This window comes from Paroedura picta, chromosome 3 (assembly GCF_049243985.1).
Source record: "Paroedura picta isolate Pp20150507F chromosome 3, Ppicta_v3.0, whole genome shotgun sequence".
Classification (NCBI taxonomy): domain Eukaryota; kingdom Metazoa; phylum Chordata; class Lepidosauria; order Squamata; family Gekkonidae; genus Paroedura; species Paroedura picta.
In genome coordinates this window covers 154,091,640-154,112,237 of record NC_135371.1, presented here as the reverse complement: position 1 = coordinate 154,112,237, position 20,598 = coordinate 154,091,640, and the positions used below count along the sequence as shown (strand labels likewise).

The window sequence follows — 20,598 nt, the reverse complement described above, 5'->3', positions numbered from 1 at the left end:
GCCATGTTATTTATTTCCTCCTTTTCACCTGTGGACACAGAGCAAGCAAAAACCTGAAGCTGGAGGCTTCTGCAAAGTGAAAAACAAATCCACAACAGAAGGATTTGACATAAACTCATTGGATTAATAAGATGGATGCCAAACTTTGTTGGAATGATTCAGATGTGTGCCTTTGGCAGCCAGGTAGCCGGTTTCTCTGGAGGAGCAGTCGAAATGCAGGCAGGAGAATTTCAGAACTCTGGCTTCCTTCTTATGACAGGACATCCTGGACAGATTTCAGCACTGTGTTGCTGGCATTTTCCATCTAACGTGATAAAGCAATTAAGCAGGATTGCTATGGGACACCAGCCATATCCTAAGACAAAAACGGATGTCATCTTTGTGGTTCCTGTTTGCCAGCACGGAATGTGGAGTTGGCTGCATCCCGCCACCCCTGCCCAATTGCTGGAGTGAATTTGTTCCCGCCACCCCTGTAAAAGGTGAATTTGTTGCCTGCTTTCCAAATGTTGAGGGACAGAGTGAGACAAAGTGGAACGGTGAAGAGGCAGATTGCTTATCACGGGGTGTTTGAGAAGAAAAGCTTGAGGAAGAAAAATGCTTCTGTCTCGCAGGTCCGATAGCCATCTTGGGTTGGGATGGGGCACATTTTTGGGGGGTGCTCACTGTCCTATAGGCAGGGCAAGAGCTGTAATTTGCAACCACCAACCATTTGGTATTCTAGTCTCGGTGTACTTTGCATGACCCTTAGCGTGTGCTGCACTTGTGCATTCCATCAGTTTTCGCAGGGGTAGTCAAACTGCAGCCCTCCAGATGTCCATGGACTACAATTCCCAGGAGCCCCTGCCAGCATTTGCTGGCGGGGGCTCATGGGAATTGTAGTCCATGGACATCTGGAGTGCCACAGTTTGACTACCCCTGGTTTTCAGCCTGACACCGTGAATTTGCCAAGCTCTTGCTCCTTAACTACCCCCCCCCATCTCCCGGGATTGATCTGTGTGTACCTGATGAAACCTTGCTTGGGGTCTCACACAGTTGAATGTTTTTCTTTATAAAAGCTGCCCCTGGGTTGCATCTCTACAAATAATTACTGTCATATTGGAAATTAGGCATCAAGGAAAACGGTGTTAATGAGCATTCCAGGGAGAAGCTAATTTTCTGTTGGTGGGGGATGTCTTACATTGGAAGCATTAAATCATATGAGCTCCCACCAGCTGCTTGACATGGCAAGCCCAGAAGGAGGCTTACTGGCCTTAAGACAGACTATGTCTGATGCTGGAAGTCTGTATAGTATTTTCCTCCCCCTCTTTGGGTTTTAAGAAGCTGGGGAGACAGGAAATTCCAAAGGGGGGAAATGGCAGTGGGTGGGAGATAACCTCTGCTTCCCCAGCACCGCATTCATACCAGGCCTTCCCACAAGAAGCCTTTGAAGCTCCATTAATCTGAACATAGATATCCAGGGTCAGGAAGGAAGGAAGGAAGGAAGGAAGGAAGGAAGGAAGGAAGGAAGGAAGGAAGGAAGGAAGGAAGGAAGGAAGGAAGGAAGGAAGGAAGGAAGGAAGGAAGGAAGGAAGGAAGGAAGGAAGGAAGGAAGGAAGGAAGGAAGGAAGGAAGGAAGGAAGGAAGGAAGGAAGGAAGGAAGGAAGGAAGGAAGGAAGGAAGGAAGGAAGGAAGGAAGGAAGGAAGGAAGGAAGGAAGGAAGGAAGGAAGGAAGGAAGGAAGGAAGGAAGGAAGGAAGGAAGGAAGGAAGGAAGGAAGGAAGGAAGGAAGGAAGGAATTCATTTTTTAAAGCAAAAACTGAGCAGGGGTTTTGTGCTGCCAACACACTTTTTTCAAGTCCGTAAGATCAAAATCTCAAAAACAAAAATAGTGATCTCTGTTCTATTGTGTGCATAGAAATCCAGATGCATCTGTTCAGTTCTAGAGAGGTGTGACTTTCTGGGGTACCATCTTTAGTGTCAGAGATCTGGCTCTGTCTGTCTGGTCATAGAGCAGATGCTGCTTGAGAGTGCACAAGAACAATGGGAGGAGGAAGAAGAAAACAACATGATTGTCAACAAAATACCCAAAACAAACCGGTCTGCCCACCTCTTCTGAAATGGTATGCTTCTAGAAGCAGAAATGCAGCCAACACTGTGTATTAATCAAATTAAATATGCAACTGCAGTTAGCAACCTGGTTAAAGCACCATTAAAAAAATCAATTTGGTTTATCTTTCAGTTGAAGATCTGCTTCTGCCACTGGCTAAGAACCCCTATTTGCTGATGCCTTGGGAAGATTTTATGGAAGAGCCTCCCTGCGACTGACTCACCTGGCTGAACTGTCTGGGCCCATTGGGCGCTACAGAACAGTCCAGACTGTCAGGGAAAGGCCAAGGAAGCTGCCCTGCCACAGCTGACTATCTCATCAGCCATGGCAAATTTCCTCCATGGAATCTGATGGGGGGTTGTAAACTTTCAATCACAAATGCAGTGGACGAAAGATCAACCTGGGGAAAGATATTCCACCCAAACAAAACTTCACTGTGTGCGTTAACATTCACCAGTATGTGACAGTTAAGTATCCAGTTATAGGGCTGGACAGAAGACCAGCATCAAGCCAGTGGCATGAGCATAGAGATACAATGCTAGGCTCTGGCGGCGATACCAGCAAATCTCTATGCCCAGACTTTGTCCTAACAAATTATCTTGACCAGCTGTCACTTAAGCAAGTTTTTTAAGTAATATGGTCACATCCCAGATGTGTGATACACTTTCCCCCTATGTGTCTCTCCAGAAGATGAATTTGCTTATATCCAGTGATATTCATACAAAAATAAATCCTCAAGTTGGATTCTTTCCAACGGAGCTGCCAGAATGAAGCCATCCATGTGTTCTGTACAAGTCCATAGACTCTGACTCTTAAGGAGGTGGAGGTAGTTTCAGGTCCAACAGACTATAGGCAAAAACGTTCCAGAAGATGGCAAAGAGAACAAATACCATATACATGGATACAAAGATCCACCATAAGGACTGGTCTTGGAGTCTTTGCTCGTAGTTCCTTAAAATGACCACACCTAAGGTGATGCCAACGGCTACCCCACCAAGGTGGGCAACGAAACTTGGGTGTGGGCAAGGAGGATAGGCAGATGGGTAGAACCTCAGCCACACGGCTCTTCCGAATTCAAAGCTCACTGGAGGGGAGAAGAAACAATACATCAGATATTAGGCCATTGCAAGGAGTCTCCCACTTTATACGGGGGGCGTTATTCAGACATAAATGTTCCAGACTAGCATTACATGCCTCACAGGGCTGCTGCCCAAATGGACCCTTATGTCAGATTCTCTCCTTCCAAAGCATGAATTTGCATTTCTTGTGATGTCATCACATTGCATGTTACTCTTTGATATTGATTGGGGCAGGTAATTGGACAGGGTGATGGTATAACAGTGTGAAGCAATTGGAGCTTTGCATTAGGGAAGAGGAGGAAATGGGAAATTGACACAGGGGGGTTTCTGTTTCTTAGAGCCAGGCCTGTATCCTAAATGAATCAGTTTTGTCCTGATAAGAGAATGAATCCCGAAAGCGTGCTTTGCTTCAGACTGGACCAGGAATACAAATGATGGAACCCAGACTCTGTTTTCTGAGCTTTTTTCCCACTATAAATTCCAGCCTTCAAATCTCTTATTTAAGGAAAGGATGGGACCCAAGTAACCCTGGAGGGAGCAGGCACACTAGTGATGAAGACGAGAGCAAAGTGGGATTTCATGTGTGGCAAACCTACAAGGATACTTACTACAGATCAAGGCAAGAGCCATGCGCAACAGCTTGAATTGGCACTTCATTCCAGACCAGTTCTGGGGAATGGAGACAAAAAATAAGCCCAGTTAAACTTTTCAGTTGCCGGGAGTCTGGAAACAGGTTGGAATATCAAGGATATAGTTCTCCCCCCACCCCACCCCCGTGAACGGAGTAGATTTGCTCCACCTTTTGTAGCCTTTGTCATTCTCTTGATTTACCATGCTTGACAGCAGAGAGAAATAAAATGAAGGATTAGCTGTCTTGAGTCAATCAATTCCTTCTGCTTCTTTCCCCAGCAGTGCTGCTGGCCAGAAGAGGGGGGTGATAAACACCGGTTGGGAGTCCCAGCTTAATCTCCCTGCACTACGTAAGAATGCACAGCCACTTTTAAAAAAAGATGTTTGTTCCCTTTTATACCAGATTTCTGTCTCGCTGATGCCTGCAGTAAAGCCGTGAGGAGAAAAGCATGCAGAAGAAGAAGAGTTGGTTCTTGCATGCCGCTTTTCTCTACCCAAAGGAGTCTCATTCGTCTTCCCTTTCCTCTCCCCACAACAGACACCCTGTGAGGCAGGGGAGGCTGAGAGAGCCCTGAGATTACTGCTCGGTCAGAACTGCTTTATCAGTTCTGTGGCGAGCCCAAGGTCACCCAGCTGGCTGCATGTGGGGGAGTGGGGAATCAAACCCGGCTCGCTAGAGTAGAAGTCCGCACTCCTAACCACTACACCAAGATGCCACTGGAACAGGTGGGGATGTTGGGCTGGGGTCCTCACACTCCCCAGCAACATTTCAGAGAGGAAACATGAACACTTCTAGCACTCTGTCCTCACGCCAACAAGTACTTCCTCACACTGCTACCAGCTACCAAAGGCTCCAGTCCGCCAGCTGTGTAGACTTCTTCAGTCTCAGCTTCCTTCCTTTCAAATTCATGCTTTCTCCAGTCACACAGCTATACCAAACCACTACTATGGAGCCAAGAGCAACTGACAATTGAAAGATATTATCTGCACTTGCAGAATGACCAAAAGCCTCTGGCCAGTAAATTAAGTCCTGTAAATTAAGACTGTTGGTCATTCTGCTATTGTGGAGATCACTAAGAACATCACAACAGCTTTGCTGGGTTAGACCAAACCACCTTCTAGTCCAGCATGCTGTTTCTCACAGTGGCCAAGGAGAGAAATGCGGTGATGAAGAGAACTCTCCAGCCCAGAATGTCTACAGCTGTCGGTGCTCACAGGTATTCTTCTGCTACATATGGGCATGGCATTATGCCTAATTATCATTAAAAAGCCCAACATCCTCCATGAGTTGGTTAATTTGATTTTAAAAGCTATCAAAGCCCTATCTACATAAACAGCAGAATAAGGTGGGGCAATTATGAGGCGGCGGAATGGCCTGTACCACTAGACAGCAGACTGAGTCTCATTTTTAACACTTCCCCATGTAAAAACTATCAGAAAACTTAAAACAGACATATCACTGACACTGATTCTAGCAGAGTCCTCTGCATGCTCTGGAAGTTTCCCATCTGCATGGAATTGTTACCATGCATCTGAAATATGTAACCCACCCGTAGAGTCTGAAGTGGTACAGTCCACTCTACCACCTCAGCATTCTGCCTCTGCATTCAGAAACCAGGCCTAGGGTAGTGGCCATCACCACATCTAACAAGGAAGAGAGGTTTAGTTCCCCCAAACTTTAGAGCTTTCATCCAACCAACATCAGAATAAGTAAGTTGGGAGTTCACTGATTTATGCCGGGAGGACTGAGAAGGTTTACTGATGATCCGTCTTCTGGCCTTACTTTGGTCTGATTATACAGGTAGGACTATTGTCCGGAGGTCTGAATACAACAGCATTAGGCTACTATTTCCCCCTCTGCAAGCTGCTATGTGTAGCTAGGTCCATCAGCTCCAGCTTGTGGAGACTTCTAGAGATTTGAGGCTAGTGTTTGGGGATGGCAAAGTCTGGGGATGAGAGAGTGTTCGGCAGGGTTGTGTGATGCCTTGAAGTCTTCCTCCAAAGCAGCCATTTTCTCCAGAGGAACTGATCTCTCAGGGCTGGAGATGAGTGGTAATTCTGGTGGAACGCCAGGGTAACCTGATGTTGCTTTCTTTCCTATCAATTTCTCTGCTTGAAATAAAAGGGAGATCCTGCAGTGTGTACTGTGATTTCCCAAGCAGGAAATTGGAAAGGCTTCATGTCATTGTATAGAAGCTGCAGAGGATCAATAAGTAAGCATCAATATCCTTCCAGCAGAAAGCTTGTTGCAACTTCTGCAGCATGTAAAGTTTAGAGGCCGAAACTCGGACGTCACGGAAGAAAGACAGGGAAGGAGAAAATCCATGCAGTGAATTCAGTAAATCTACCTGTAGCTTCCCGCCATCTTCAGTGAACCAATATGCAGTGCCCAGGCATTCACAAACTCAGCCGGAGTGAACAAAGTGGTCTTGGCTCAGTGCCCAAAACTGGAAAAAACAGGGGCCAGGCAAGCAGCTTCGGCAAGGAACTTGATCACACGGATAATCTAAATTGCGTCCCTGCAGACCTAGTTAAGTTCTTTGTTCTCTTATCTATATACCTACTCAGCACACACTTAAATCCCCTATTCAATATTTGCACACTAAGTTAATAAGCAAGGGTGGCTCACAGAATGAACGCCTTGCCTGAGGGAACAGTCCTGGCTTGCCCTGGGCATGTCATTATATATAAAAAGGTAAAAAGGTATCCCCTGTGCAAGCAACAAGTCATGTCTGACCCTTGGGGTGACGCCCTCTAGCGTTTTCATGGCAGACTCAATACGGGGTGGTTTGCCAGTGCCTTCCCCAGTCATTACCATTTATCCGCCAGCAAGCTGGGTACTCATTTTACCGACCTCGGAAGGATGGAAGGCTGAGTCAACCTTGAACCGGCTGCTGGGCTTGAACTCCCAGCCTCATGGGCAGAGCTTTAGACTACTTTTAGGTTTACACAGCAGATATGGGTCGGTTCAAAATGACATCCATATACCGTATTAACAAAATGATGATACAGGGATGGGAGCCACTGGATTCAGGACCAGAGAGCTCATGCGAGGCTTTTCCTCATGTTTTGTTGTTGTTGTTGGTTCTGGTCCTATATTGCTTTGGTTATTCCCTGATTTCTGCACATATTTTTGTGCCTTTAGTTTTCATTTCATTTTTGTTTGGGGTTTTTGTTTTTCCCTGAAATTGTACTGATTTTACTGAAACCACTTTTGCTGCAATCTTTATCTGGAAGGAAATTTTGAATCAGCATGTTTCTGTTGGGTTTATTTTGTCCCACCCACTCCCACACACCTTTAGACCTCTTGTTAATAACTGGACACCATTGTCACAGCACTCTCCTCAAAGTTGAGTGGCCAAGAAAATCAGGAGTAAGTGAAACAAAAAATCTCACACTGTACAATTCTAAATAACACACGTAACTCCGGGAGGGCTTCTACTCCATGAGACTAAACCAAATCATATAAATATCAGAGTTCAACTGGGTCCTTGCATCATTTTTACCTCCCCTTTTGAGAATTAAAGAAGCATGGGGAATGTTTCCGACTGGAGTTGACCTCTTTCCCCAGCACTGTACCCCCAATCCATATTGGGACTCCTTGTGGCCATTTTTTTGCTGTTAAATTATGTACTTGGGGATCCCAGCAGATTCTCAGCATCAGACACACCAACTGATAGTGATCATCTGTAGAATCAGTGAACAACACTTCAGAAAGAGAGAAATTATATGGTAATTGCTCCCTCCTCAATCCCTCCTACTGTTAATTGCATAATACAAGTACATGGCTTGAAATAACCAAATGTCTCAAGACAAGGAAGCTCAAGCATACATTTCTGGAGTTTCAGCCATTGCAATCTTCATGTCTTTGCAACCTGCTTTTGTACTTCACACTGAAAAGCAGCACCCAAATTCACCATGTTTTAATTTCAGTCGAAACGGGAGCAGCAATCTAGGATTCAATCATTAATTTCAACCATTGAACTTTTAAATATCCATGGGAAAAACATTTTTTTTCCTCCACCACAACTTATTCACAGACCCTTTTCCCAGTGAAAATATATACAGCCTCTATGTGTTTCCCCTCTTAACTTCTACAGACAAGAAGTATCAAGCAGCTTAGAACAGCACACAGGGATCAGTACACAGGGCCTCTGATAGACCGTTTACGCACTGGGAACTTCACTGCCCCAGCTCCCATGGAGGAGCATAAATACGGGGTGGATGAGGCACACCGGACCAAATGCTCCCCCATGTGGGTGCAGGAAGAGGTGGGGCAACCTGTCATGACTGAAATTCGAGCCTGGCATGAAATCTCCAGTGCATAAATGGTCATAAAGTGGCACACCTGTCCTACGTCAGCAGAGACTTTACTCTGCTTTGTAATGATGGAATCCCATAAACATTCTTCTACATTATGGATAGGTTATATATATCCATGGTTCCTCTATATATTTGTGAAACAGCCTGGGGGTCTGGCTGTCCAAGTTGGATTAGGGCCAACCAAGTTGAAATAGGGCCAACGATTGACCCTGCCCCTGAAGCTCCCAACCTCTGTCCCTGGACTCTAGTCTCTTTGCTCTCAGATGCACCTCAGTGCCTGGAGCCAGCAGCAGGTCAGGGAAGAGGGCCCTGGGCAAAGGGTCATGGTGGAAGGCCTGCTAACGAGGGCCTCTTGGCCTGCTAAGCATGGCCTATTAATGAGGGCCTCTTGGCCTGCTAGCCTGGTCCTCCTAACGAGGGCCTCCCGGCCTGTTGACTGCTTGCTAAGGAGCTCTATCCCAGGCTGCGGCCTGAAGCCACCTGAAGCTGCCTGGCCAGGGGTCAGGGGAGGGGACCCTTTTAAGGCCCGGGCTTTGAAGCTAGTGATATTTTTTTTTTAATGGAGAAGTAGGATTTTATCCATCTGGCATAGCTATTTATCTCATCTCTGAAGAAGACCCAACATTTCCAGGTCTATATTTAAAAGGTTAACCAGAATCTGGAACACAAAATTATAAAGAAAATAACTCAGTTATATAGAAAACTGAAAAAGGTCAGAATTTCTACTGATACATTTAAGGTAAAATGAGTTTGTTCACATTTGCTTTCAAAGGAACATAAATCAGGAATCTGAATTTCAGACTGCTACTGATGATGCTAGCTTTTAAATTATTGTAATAGCTGTAAAAATGTTACATTGAGATGTGCTAAGGGTGAGAAGTCTTATTCTGCACATTGACACATAATTTAAACATAATAAAATATTAATTAAAAAACTGCTGGTTGTCACATGACACAGCACGATAGCATCCCATTTTCCCATCAGTGCCATAATGCTAAACCAGAAGTGCATGTTGAAGAAGAAGAAGAAGAAGAAGAGTTGGTTATTATATGCTGCTTTTCTCTATCCAAAGGAGTCTCAAAGCGGCTTACAGTCGCCTTCCCTTTCTTCTCCCCACAACAGACACCCCTGTGAGGTGGGTGAGGCTGAGAGAGCCCCGATATCACTGCTCGGTCAGAACAGCATTATCAGTGTCATGGTGAGCCCAAGGTCACCCAGCTGGCTGCAGGTGGGGGAGGGTGGAATCTAACCTGGTTTGCCAGATTAGAAGTCCGCACTCCTAACCACTACACCAAACCAAATGATGCTGATGAGGAATGGACCTGACTTCACCAATAGGGTCAAAGCAGACGGTGGTCTACCATTACGGTAGAAGAGCAGGGCACTGACATCTATGGCAACTGGGCTCAACTGTGCATTGGGTACGCTGATAACTCTCAAACCACCATGCAGATGTGCCCTCAAGCTAGTGATTCAGGCAGCAAGCTAAATTCCATTAACTTATGTTCCCATATATGTCTTAAAACGGAGTGTGCGTATTGTCTATAAATCATCCTAGCAGCTGAAAGAAATGCAATCTATGCAAGGGAAACTAAACTCATTTTCCTTTGTCCAGGCCTTCACAGAGATAAGTAATATAGCGAGAAGGCTCTAGATGTTGCTGATACATGTTGTGTTTTCTCTTCTATTCACTGTCATGCATTTTGCTTCAGTTCTCTACCCCCCCCCTCCCCTCTATGACTTCTCTTTGAGTGAAATGCCTTATTCTCAGTCTCAGATTATTTATATTCAGGAACATTTCATTCTGAAAGCGAGGACAGTTTTATTTCTTTCCATTACCCCAGGGCATGAGGAAAAATAAAAAGGAGCCAAGGTAATCCCTCCTCCAGCAATAAGAAAAATTCAAGCAAGCAAGACTAGACTAGAGTAGATTGTCTTGGATGCAACAGCAAATGCAGTCCGTTATGCAAGAATCCCTCTCATCGCCATGAAGTAAGAACAAATGAAAAACCAGGAGTACAAGAAGATTCTTAGGCTAAGGAAATTTGGATCTGCCATTTCTGGTGGCCTACAAGAGAACCCCTGGTGTGGCATGGTGGTTCAAATTCCTGAGTAGGAATGGGTCTGAAACCCCGCTCAAGTAATGAAGCTCACTGAACCAATTACACCCTCCCTTCTGCTTAACCCACCTTGTAGAGTTATTGTGAGTATAAAGTAGTATAAAGTAGAAGTAGAGGAGAACCACACATGCTATTCTGTGCTCCCGTAAGGAAGGTCAAGATATAAAGGAGAGAGAGATTGACAGGCAAACCGACAAATTCAAAAGAAATTCTGACTAAACATCCGGAAGAAGTTCCTGACAGAGTGGTTTCTCACTGGAACAGGCTTCCTCGGGAGGTGGTGGATTCTCCATCTTTGGAGATTTTTAAACAGAGGCTGGATAGCCATCTGACAGAGAGGCTGATTCTGTGAAGGCTCAAGGGGGTGGCAGGTTACACCCCCTTGAGCCAGTTTGGTGTAGTGGTTAGGAATGCAGACTTCTAATCTGGCATGCCAGGTTTGATTCTGCGCTCCCCCACATGCAACCAGCTGGGTGACCTTGGGCTTGCCACGGCACTGATAAAACTGTTCTGACCGGGCAGGAATATCAGCACTCTCTCAGCCTCACCCACCTCACAGGGTGTCTGTTGTGGGGAGAGGAATGGGAAGGCAACTGTAAGCCGCTTTGAGCCTCCTTTGGGTAGGGAAAAGCGTCATATAAGAACCAACTCTTCTTCTTCTTCTACAGTGGATGCGCGATTGGGATGTGAGTGTCCTGCATAGTGCAGGGGGTTGGACTAGATGACCCAGGAGGTACCTTCCAACTCTATGGTTCTAAATCCTGCTTTGGGAGAAAACAGAAGATTAAAAATTTGACATAGTGAATCACCTAAAATAATTTGTCTGCTAATCTGTTTCCCATTGATTTATTCCTACAAAAGCTGAAGGTTCCTGAGCAACATTTTTGAAGGTTATTTACCTTTACCTGCTTTTTTCCCTCCTTGAACCAGGATAGGAGCTTGTAGTTCCACATTGGACTGAGGCTACTCTGTACATGCTCGGACAAGGGATGTATGAAATTGAGGAACATGCTTTGCGGAGGCAATCTGTTGTACTATATAAAGTTGAACTCAAATGGCTGGGCAACCTTCCACACGACATTATTGTAAAACAAAAAAGGAGGGGGGTACAAACTGCCACACGTCAGGCTGTTTGCCCAGTTTAGTGAGAGGTTGGATATGGGAGCTCACCAATGGTGGTTTTCTCAATAAAAGAATTAACACCTGGAAGTCCTGACTGCCATTAAAATTAGTAAACTCAGAATATGTGTCTGTGATGTATGTGATTTTACCAGTTAATAATATATAGACTGAAGGAGGGAACAAGGGCAGAAGAAGGAGGCCAATCTGAGGTCCAAGCCAGATGTGACAATAGTCAATCCATGCATCAAAGTCCAATCATCACAATTTTTCAGAGAGCCAGGGATGAGGGTGGGTGATGGGTTTTAGAGTACAGAATGAAAGCCAGCGTTCACAGTACTTCATCTTCAGGCTCTGCACATCAGCAGAGACAACACATCCAGTATAAGCTGTTGGAAAGGCCGCAGAGTACTAGATGGCAAGTCAGGATCTGTTATCACAACTTATTTCACTCCTAGCCTGCCTTGTTTCCACCAGGCAATTCAAAGAGCTAATATAGGCCACCCAAGAGGTTTCTTATCCAGGCACTGAAGCCAAGACCTGCTCTCTTTTGGGGAGACTGTCACATCATGGGCCTTCAGACTATTGCTGGAATCTTTACGATCAATCCCTTTGCAGCAAGACAGTGGACCCTGAGGCTGCTTCCTAGTGGAGTTTTTGCTCTGAATCCCCAATTGCAGTGGATTTAAGTTTGGCTTCTGCCCAAGGTTGTTGTGCTTCCATCAACCTTTTGGGTCTTCTCCATCTTACCTATGATCCTTCCCAAATCTGCTTTAGTATGATCTTACTGAAAGCTTGTACCCAACGAAGGTTAGGGAAAGTGCAGGAGGCAAGATGTGGATTTCTGCACCTCCCTGTCTACATCTGGCATCAGTTCTGCTCTTGCTGGCCATTTACCCCCACCACAGGTAGGCTTAGTGCTTTTAAAATTATTTTTTCTTTGTATATTGCTCTAGTCTAAACACAGCCTAGAGATATCCTGACTGCTGATGATAATAATTTCTAAAATGGTTAAAAGGCTGCCAGTGATGCCAGGGTGGGTGACGGCAGGCAGGAGGGGGTAGCACGGAGTAAATCTCTGCGCAGAAGAATAACTGCTGCTGTGAATGTTTTCAGGGTTGCAGTGACAATAAGAGCAGTTCAAAAGACCCTCAGGCAGGGAAAACAATCTGAGAGAGGTAAAGGAGGAGAAAGGGGAGTTTGTGATCTGTCCAGGGTGCTGAATTCATGATCTCTACCTTGTGTATCAAGGTTGACCCAGATTTATTATTCGACTCCAGTGGCACCTTTAAGACCAACATAGTTTTATTCAAAGTATATATAACCTGTGTGATCTCTACTGAGTGTAATGGTTGAAGACTTCTTGTTTCTCTGTATCTGAAGAACTGTGCCTGCACATGAAAACTTGAATAAAACTTTGCTGGTCTTAAATGTGCCACTGGACTCCAACTTTGTTCTGTTGCTTCAGACCAACACAGCTCCCCAACCGAAACCAGTCTTATTATGTCTGACTGGATGCTATACTATTTCAACTGCCCTTCTCCCCGCCCCATGCTAGACCTAGTCCACCCAACCCTCTCCCTTGGTTTCATTAGAACTGGACAGCTATTGGGGATTCTGTTTTTTTTTTAAATCTATATTACCTGCACAGAGCCTCTTGTGGCGCAGAGTAGTAAGGCAGCAGACATGCAGTCTAACAGCTCTGACCATGAGGCTGGGAGTTCTATCCCAGCAGCCAGCTCAAGGTTGACTCAGCCTTCCATCCTTCCGAGGTCGGTAAAATGAATACCCAGCTTGCTGGGGGGTAAACGGTAATGACTGGGGAAGGCACTGGCAAACCACCCCGTATTGAGTCTGCCATGAAAACGCTAGAGAGCATCACCCCAAGGGTCAGACATGACTCGGTGCTTGCACAGGGGATACCTTTATCTTTATTACCTGCACATTATTACAGTTTCCAGACTTCCCAAGGGGGAGGGAAGTCTGGAAACCTAGAGGACAAGGTGAGCATTTTAGAGGACACTTAGAGGACAAAGTGAGCATTAAATCATTCTCCGTTTGTTGGGTAGATGTGGGTTCAGAATACTATGTACAAATCCATGGTAAAACTAGGCTTGGTTCCCTATCCAGTTTAAATAATGAATCAACAGATGAACGCAGTCATTTGTAATATAAATACATGGGGGGCCTTTGCACAGCTGCCCATAATTAGAGAAAGCTCCATTAAAAGGAATTAATAAACACAATATAAGCAGATGCTGAGGGTACATGTTATTGTTGAATTCAAAAGACCAATCCAGCTGTGACACAAACATCTCCGGGTTCGATGGATCGTACAAAGCCAATGATTCTACTTCCCCCGCGTATCACTATTTATTGTAGCACTTACCATTACTATGTTGGCTAGGTGGGCAGATATGAGGGCATACACCCCACCAGAGGAGCCCACAACAGGCGCAGTCATATCAGCAACGGACACTGCCAGAGAACCTTAAGAGAAAAGAGGAAAAAGACCTTTACTACAAAAGACCTGCTGAATAAATGTTCTCCCTTATTTTTCATGCATTAATGGTTGCAGACTCGCCATTCTGGGAGGGGCTCTTCCAGGTTTCCACTTCATCATGCAATAATTGCTCTCCTGTTACTTGACTGTTCCAGGACATCTACATACCTGGAACCACGACAGCCCTCTGGCTGAAAGGAAACACACTAATGCAGATCCAGTACAAATGAGAACAAATGAGAAACCTAAAGCATGGTTAGAATCATGGAAGGGGCCATACAGGCCATCTAGTCCAACCCCCTGCTCAACGCAGGATCAGCCCAAAGCAACCTAAAGCAGTGGTCCGCAACCTTTCCAAGGCACCGGACCGGCGGTGGTGGGGAGGGCGATCGTGCGGCCGTGCATGCCGCGAAACTGCCGCGCATGCGCGTTGCGAATGAGCGGACCTGCTTCCCTCTCCCCCACCCTCCCACAAAACGAAGCTTGCCAGGCCGCAAGCTAATCGGCCGCTTTTGCGGCCGATTTGCTTGCGGCCTGGGAAGTTTCTTACTGTGGGGGGGGGGGGAGAGAGAGGGAGCTGCGGCCCGGCACCGGGCTGTGGCCTGGTGGTTGGGGACCACCGTCCTAAAGCATCCAGGAAAAGTGTGTATCCAACCTTTGCTTGAAGACTGCAAGGTTCTGCTTGCATGAGTTCCTGTGCAACATCTAGTGCTTTTCTCACTATAAATTCACCCTGAAATTGGTTGTGCAAACAGAAACACTAGTGGGAATACAGCACAAGGGCTTACTTACTAGGGTCTTTTTCTTGCTTTTCTCCCTGCACAAGAGCCTAGTGCAAGGGAAAAATTTTTTTGGGATTGTTCCATTATCTCTTCCTTCCTTCATTCTTTCCTTCTCTCACTTACTCCTCTATCACCGTTACTTTCTGCCTTTCTTCTGCCTTTCACTGAGCCCTTTGTTGGCTTACTTTCTTCACATCTCCTTTCCGAAGCAGCCCACGATGGAAAGACTCTGCTAGGGTTCATGACTCTACAGGAAAACCACATTCCATCTCTGTGGGAGAAGAGCTATTTCAGGCTAAATCATTGGTATTGTGATGATACTGTGCTTGTGTGTTTTATTGTGACATTTCTAGGAATGCTATATAAAATTAAAATTGCAATGTAAAAAAGTGTACAAGTTTTTAAAATAAATAAAACTGGTTTTAGAGAACATGTGACAGAGATATTAGGTGAACTTTCCCTGAGATTCACATGTCCTCCCATTTAGACACAACTCTAAAGTCAAGCGAATAATTCCTACATGCCAGGACTCCATGGCAACACAAGGACAGTGTGAATGTACATCTGTCAGTCTGTGGAGGTTAGGGGGTGGAGGATTTCTTTTCTAAAAACACGTTATTTTGTTGAATATCTCAGGGTTTTCGAGTTATGCCCAAATGGCAGGAATTCACACCTGCCCTCAAGCCGGACTCTACTAGATATAGGACGCTGGCCTAAATTCATCCAAAAGTTTCACTGGCTAAAGGGGTTGCCATGTTGATGCTTCCTTGGATAAGAAGGAGATGAAGGAAGCCTGCCCCAGCCCTCAGATGCTGAAGGAAGGCCTCAGATGCTGAAGAAAAGACTTTGTCAGGTGCAGCAGGAAAGTCTAGGGCTGAAGCCAACATGCCACGCCCCATGTCTTGCTGCCTGGGATCTGAAACAGAAGATGGGCCCAGAGAGGGGTGCAGGATTGGCACTGTAGCATAGAGCTGGCACCATCTGCCTGTGAGCTTGAGTCACCACAAAATCAGGGCTGGCTGCCCCTGTCAGCTGCTCAGCCACTGATGAGCCGTACCTGTTCAGAAAAGGGCACGTCAGATTGGAAGCAACTTGTCCACAACACTTTGCATGCCGGCTGTTGGCTTGTTCTAGGTCACAGTGTGTTTGACCTTCTGGACCATGGCTTGGCCTGTGCTCTTTGGATATGCCCTTCTGGCCCGACGCTTGGAATCTCTGTGTTTTGACCCCAGACTGTGTTTTGAATACATGTATTGCCTCTCACCCAAGATGCTTGCCTGAACCCAGACACAGGTTTCCATCAGTCAAGCATGACTTTCTTGCCTCCTCCTACAATCCAAAATGACCCTACAGGGAATCCTCACAAACACCGAGAAAGAAGAGTTGAAGATGGGCAGCAGAAGGAGGGAGGATGGAAAAATTGCTACCCTTCTCATCCATGTAAATCGTCTACTGGCTCCGACCCACTCCGCTTTATAAACTCATAGAAGGGAACAAAGAGAACCTGTGACTAGAAGTACTGGAGAATCAGAGCAAGTAATACAGACACAACTTTCATGGGAACTTTTCTGGTTCAGTAATTATTCCACAATTATGGACATCGTGACAGATCTACTACTATCCCGGTAATCCACAGTCATTATCTGAATTGTAGCCGCATCTTGAGGATGCAATCAACATGTAAGACTTTGAAGCGCTCCTGTATAGATGGAGATTGGGCTTCTTTCCAAAAACCTAAAGCTGATGAGTCAGATGGGAAGCAAAAGGCAGAATATGTAGACAAATGAGCTGGTCCAAAGTTAGAGAGGTGAACTGACAAGAGACAGATGTTGGAGCCTCTCAAGAGACGCATCATGTCATTCAGACGGCATTGTGGTTTTCCCTAGGTGGATTCAGCAAAAGCTAGATGCTTCATTCAAGTAGGTAGAAATTGTTGGTGGGCCGAGGCAGGCCATTTCCCCTCACAAAATGTTTCAATCTGATTTTTACCCCACCCTTCCTTCAAGGAACTCAAAGGTTGTGTCTGTATCTCTCTTTCATCCTCCATTTTTTCTCCCTTGGCTGCCAGTCGAAACCTGGGCCCTGACAGAACCAGCAAAGTTCTGCATGGCCTGCAAAATGGCCCTATCCAAGCAGGCATAAGGTTGAGGCCAGAGCATGCAAATGAAATCAAATGGGCCTCCCCTTCCCCCTCTCCGGAGTATCCCACCACTGATGGCAGCCTAAGATATCGGTGCAAGAACAAGGCCCAGGAGATCGGATAATGGAGCCCTCAAGATTTACTGTTTTTATTATTATTATTGTTTTATCAGAACTCTATACTGAGAATTTGATACGTTGTACACTGGCCCAAACCTGCTCTGCAGAGCGGGGTGGTTTAAAAATTTTAAAAACCTCTGTAGTAGGTGGCAGCAGGGTCACAGGATCTGAAGCAGGTCTCTCCAGGGTTAGCCATTATTATCTTGCCTCTCAAAATAGTAACTGGCAGGAAGCCTGCTTCTCCCCCAAGTCTTGAATGCCATGACCTCATGGCAGTCACTGAAGTGTGATCTTGGGCGCCCTCTATAGGCCTTGAATAAAACTTATAAAGGTGCCACTGGACTCTGATTTTGTTTTGTTGTGCTGCTTCAATCCAACATGGCCACCCACTTGAATCTCTCTATAGGACAAGGCAAAGAAGAGCAAACTGGATGCTGGCATTGTCCATGGCAGCTCTTGAAGATCCTCTAACAAAAATGACATTCACACACTGAAATCCTCTGCAATAAGCAATAAACACCAGGGGCAATAGCTGTTCAAAAAAGGGGGGGGGGTGCAGGAGTGGTTTAAAGATTTGTGGGGCCCTAGTGGAGCACAATTGTGGCAGGAATCGCCAAGCCGGGGGGCAGAGGGGCCCCCCATAGTCAAAAAGGGTGTCACTCCAAGTATCCTTAAAGAGGGAATGGGGGGAAGGATAGAAGCTATGGCCCTGATCCATATGGGAAAGGCACTGTGCAGGGCCCATGGCACATGCTACATGTGTTACATGGATTAATTAGTCCTGGTGTGTGGGGGGGTACCTCATTTGGAAGGAAGGTGTGCTGGGTGAGAACCTTTCACAATCGCTGACCCAAATACCTAAGTGTCCTTCTCCTGACATGAACTTGTGTAACAGTTATGTTCCTCATTGCGTATGCTTGCTGCCCCATCCCTTGTCAGAAAAACTTTAGCCTACTGGAAATTTTTGCCCCTGGAAATGCCCTAATTCATTAGGAACAGGCTCTTAATCTCCAATGGGAGACCATTGTCCCCAGGAGGATGTGAAAGGTAGTCTTCTTTAAGGGGGTTAACAATGATTTCAAGTTTATACCATTGGCCTTTGATATAATGATGACCTCCCTTTTTAGAGGATTTTTCCTGTCTTCTGTAAACAGATCTACTGCTGATTGATGTATTCTGTGCTATTTTTGTGAGCTGCCCTGAACTTTCTTTTTCACAGGTGAAGGGGAGGCATATTCCCAGACCTGAGTCTCCACTACCTCTGCCATAGTGACCCCTCATCAAGGTCAATTAATAATTACATATAACATAGAGACCTGAGAGGAAAAACTGCATTCACTTCTCCACTGGCCTCCACCTTGTTCCATCTGTCCCTTTGTGCCCTCCCTCTGTTCTGCCTCTGCTTCCTCCCTTCCTGTACTCCACACCTTGATTTATTCCTGCTCTTTAGCCCAATTGCCCACCTAGAAAAGGTAAAGATATCCCCTGTGCAAGCACCGAGTCATATCTGACCCTTGGGGTGACACCCTCTAGCGTTTTCATGGCAGACTCAATAGAGGGTGGTTTGCCATTCCCTTCCCCAGTCATTACCATTTACCCCCCAGCAAGCTGGGTACTCATTTTACCAACCTTGGAAGGATGGAAGGCTGAGTCAACCTTGAGCCAGCTGCTGGGATCGAACTCCCAGCCTCATGGTCAGAGCTTCAGACAGCATGCCCACCTAGAAGGGTTATACAAAAGAACAAAATCCACTGTGTAAAGACAACACCAAAAGAATTGGTACAATGTGATGAAAAGCTTTTCTCAAATGCTTTGAAAGCACAAACCATACATTAAAATTCTAACTAGCCGCAGGAATGCCACTGGAAATGCCAAAATTCAAATGAGGTAAATCCAGTGTTTTGCTTGTGAATAGTTCCTCAGTGTCCTTCCTTATGGTCTTTTATAGTTTGAAGAGCTGTCACATTAAACTATGAAGAAATGCATTAGTATGTGAATATTATATAGTGGTCTTAGGCACTTGTGCAGCAAAGTTTTGTTGGGGTCCACTGAGGGAGTATTCACAAGTGAAATGCAGGATTTACCAGTTCCACATTTGGATTTTGGAATTTCCAGTGGCATTCCTACGGCTTGTTAACATTTTAAAGTATTGTTTGTGCTTTCAAAGCATTTGAGAAAAGTTTTTCTTCACATTGTACCTGTTCTTTTGGTGTTGTCTTTACACAGTAGATTTTGTTCTTTTGTACAAGTGTCACACACTGTGTCCCCTGTTTTGTTTTTTGGCTTTCACCTAGAAGGGATGCCAGTTGCCTGGTGGGAAAACATCCTCTCCCTTTAATATGGTTTATTGGTGTTATTTACCAGGTGATATTGTTTACCTCAGTATCAAGAAAACCTTCAGCTGCACATTTAACCTTCTATTAAATAGGAAGAGCATTTCTCTCCAGGCCTGTCAGCAACCCTACCGACTAGCCTGTCTTCCTCCTGGGTACAGCAACCCAAAATACCACTTGAAACTTGACTATTAAATACATGATATCATCAGTTCATTTTTTTGTGGTTGCCAGTGGTGTTATATTTACATCTGCTTGTATCCATGGTACTGCTGATTGCAGCAAGGAGTGGGTGCAATTCAACAATTCAAAATTATTTTCACACCCATGCTATGAAATAATTGCATGCTGGCAAAGAGATATTTTCTGCCTATGATCATTCATGGGAACAACTTTCAGAACCTGCTCCATCCTTCTAACAAGAGGGCTATTTCCTTTCCTCCTTTAACTTTTAGCTTTCCAATACCACAGTCTGCCACAGCTAACAAGGGGAAAATCTGCAATGGCACAATATGTAGGAAGCAGAAAGGTGAAGGTGACAAAAATCAGACTGTCAGAGTGTTAGACAAATCCCCAATAATGGGCCAAAGAGAAAGGGGGAGAGATGTGGGTGTTAATAGGGCAAGAAAAGATTCCTTCTCCAGTGGGAGCCTAGAATCTATATTTTGACAGTGGAGGGTCCAGAGGAAGGCAAAGGAAATAACAAGTACAGGAGAAGGGATGAATGGAAGAGACAAATGAATAAAGAAATGTAGGCATCAGGCCTCCAGCTCACTGACAGAACAAGTCTCACTGAAATGTCTGGGTTGTACCATTTGAGACTGCTAATGGGGGCCTGTATGATTGAGTGCTGCTCCGCACAAAACAAAATCACTACAAAAAGAGAATCAGTCTGTCAAACAATGCATGTTGAAGCACTATTTCATTTCTTATGGTTGGAAGAGACATGATGCAGCAGCCCTGCAGGAGCTAAGCCAGATCTGGGCGCAGCTGGCAAATCTGGCAAAGCTGATAAAATCACATCCACCCCCCCTGCTCCCGCCGGCCCAAAAGTTATAGCCCGGACACAAGTTAACACCTCAGGGAGATCTAAGCCTGGCTTCGGGATCAGTGAGGGATTGCGAGGTTAAGTCAGAGCAAAGATTTCCACATAAAGGAAGGATTTGAAGGAAGACAGAGAAGGGAGATGCTTCAGGAATCCAGGGCAAGGGTTCCAGGTAAAGGAGGTGGAGGCGGAAGCAAAGAAGAAGAAGAAGAGGAAGAAGAGGAATTGCTTTTTATACCCTGCTTCTTACTGCTTGAAGGAATCTCAAAATGGCTTACAATCACTTTCTCTTCCTCTCCCCACAACAGACACCCTGCGA

At 45.5% G+C, this 20,598-nt stretch overlaps 1 protein-coding gene across 6 annotated transcripts in view; it reads right to left on the bottom strand.

Annotated features, from left to right (window-relative positions):
• Positions 1–1,644: 1,644 nt before the first annotated feature.
• Positions 1,645–20,598, bottom strand: part of RHBDL3 (rhomboid like 3) — a 148,820-nt gene continuing 129,866 nt past the window's right edge. For 5 of the 6 annotated variants that reach the window (XM_077328746.1, XM_077328747.1, XM_077328750.1 and 2 more), the window contains 3 exons: positions 13,747–13,847; positions 3,773–3,833; positions 1,646–3,169 (listed from right to left, as the gene is read on the bottom strand). In XM_077328746.1, the coding sequence (XP_077184861.1) occupies positions 2,898–3,169; positions 3,773–3,833; positions 13,747–13,847 (434 nt within the window). In that variant the 3' untranslated portion in view covers positions 1,646–2,897. Of the gene's footprint in view, positions 3,170–3,772; positions 3,834–13,746; positions 13,848–20,598 lie in introns of all 6 variants that reach the window. The other variant, XM_077328748.1, reaches the window with a different exon arrangement.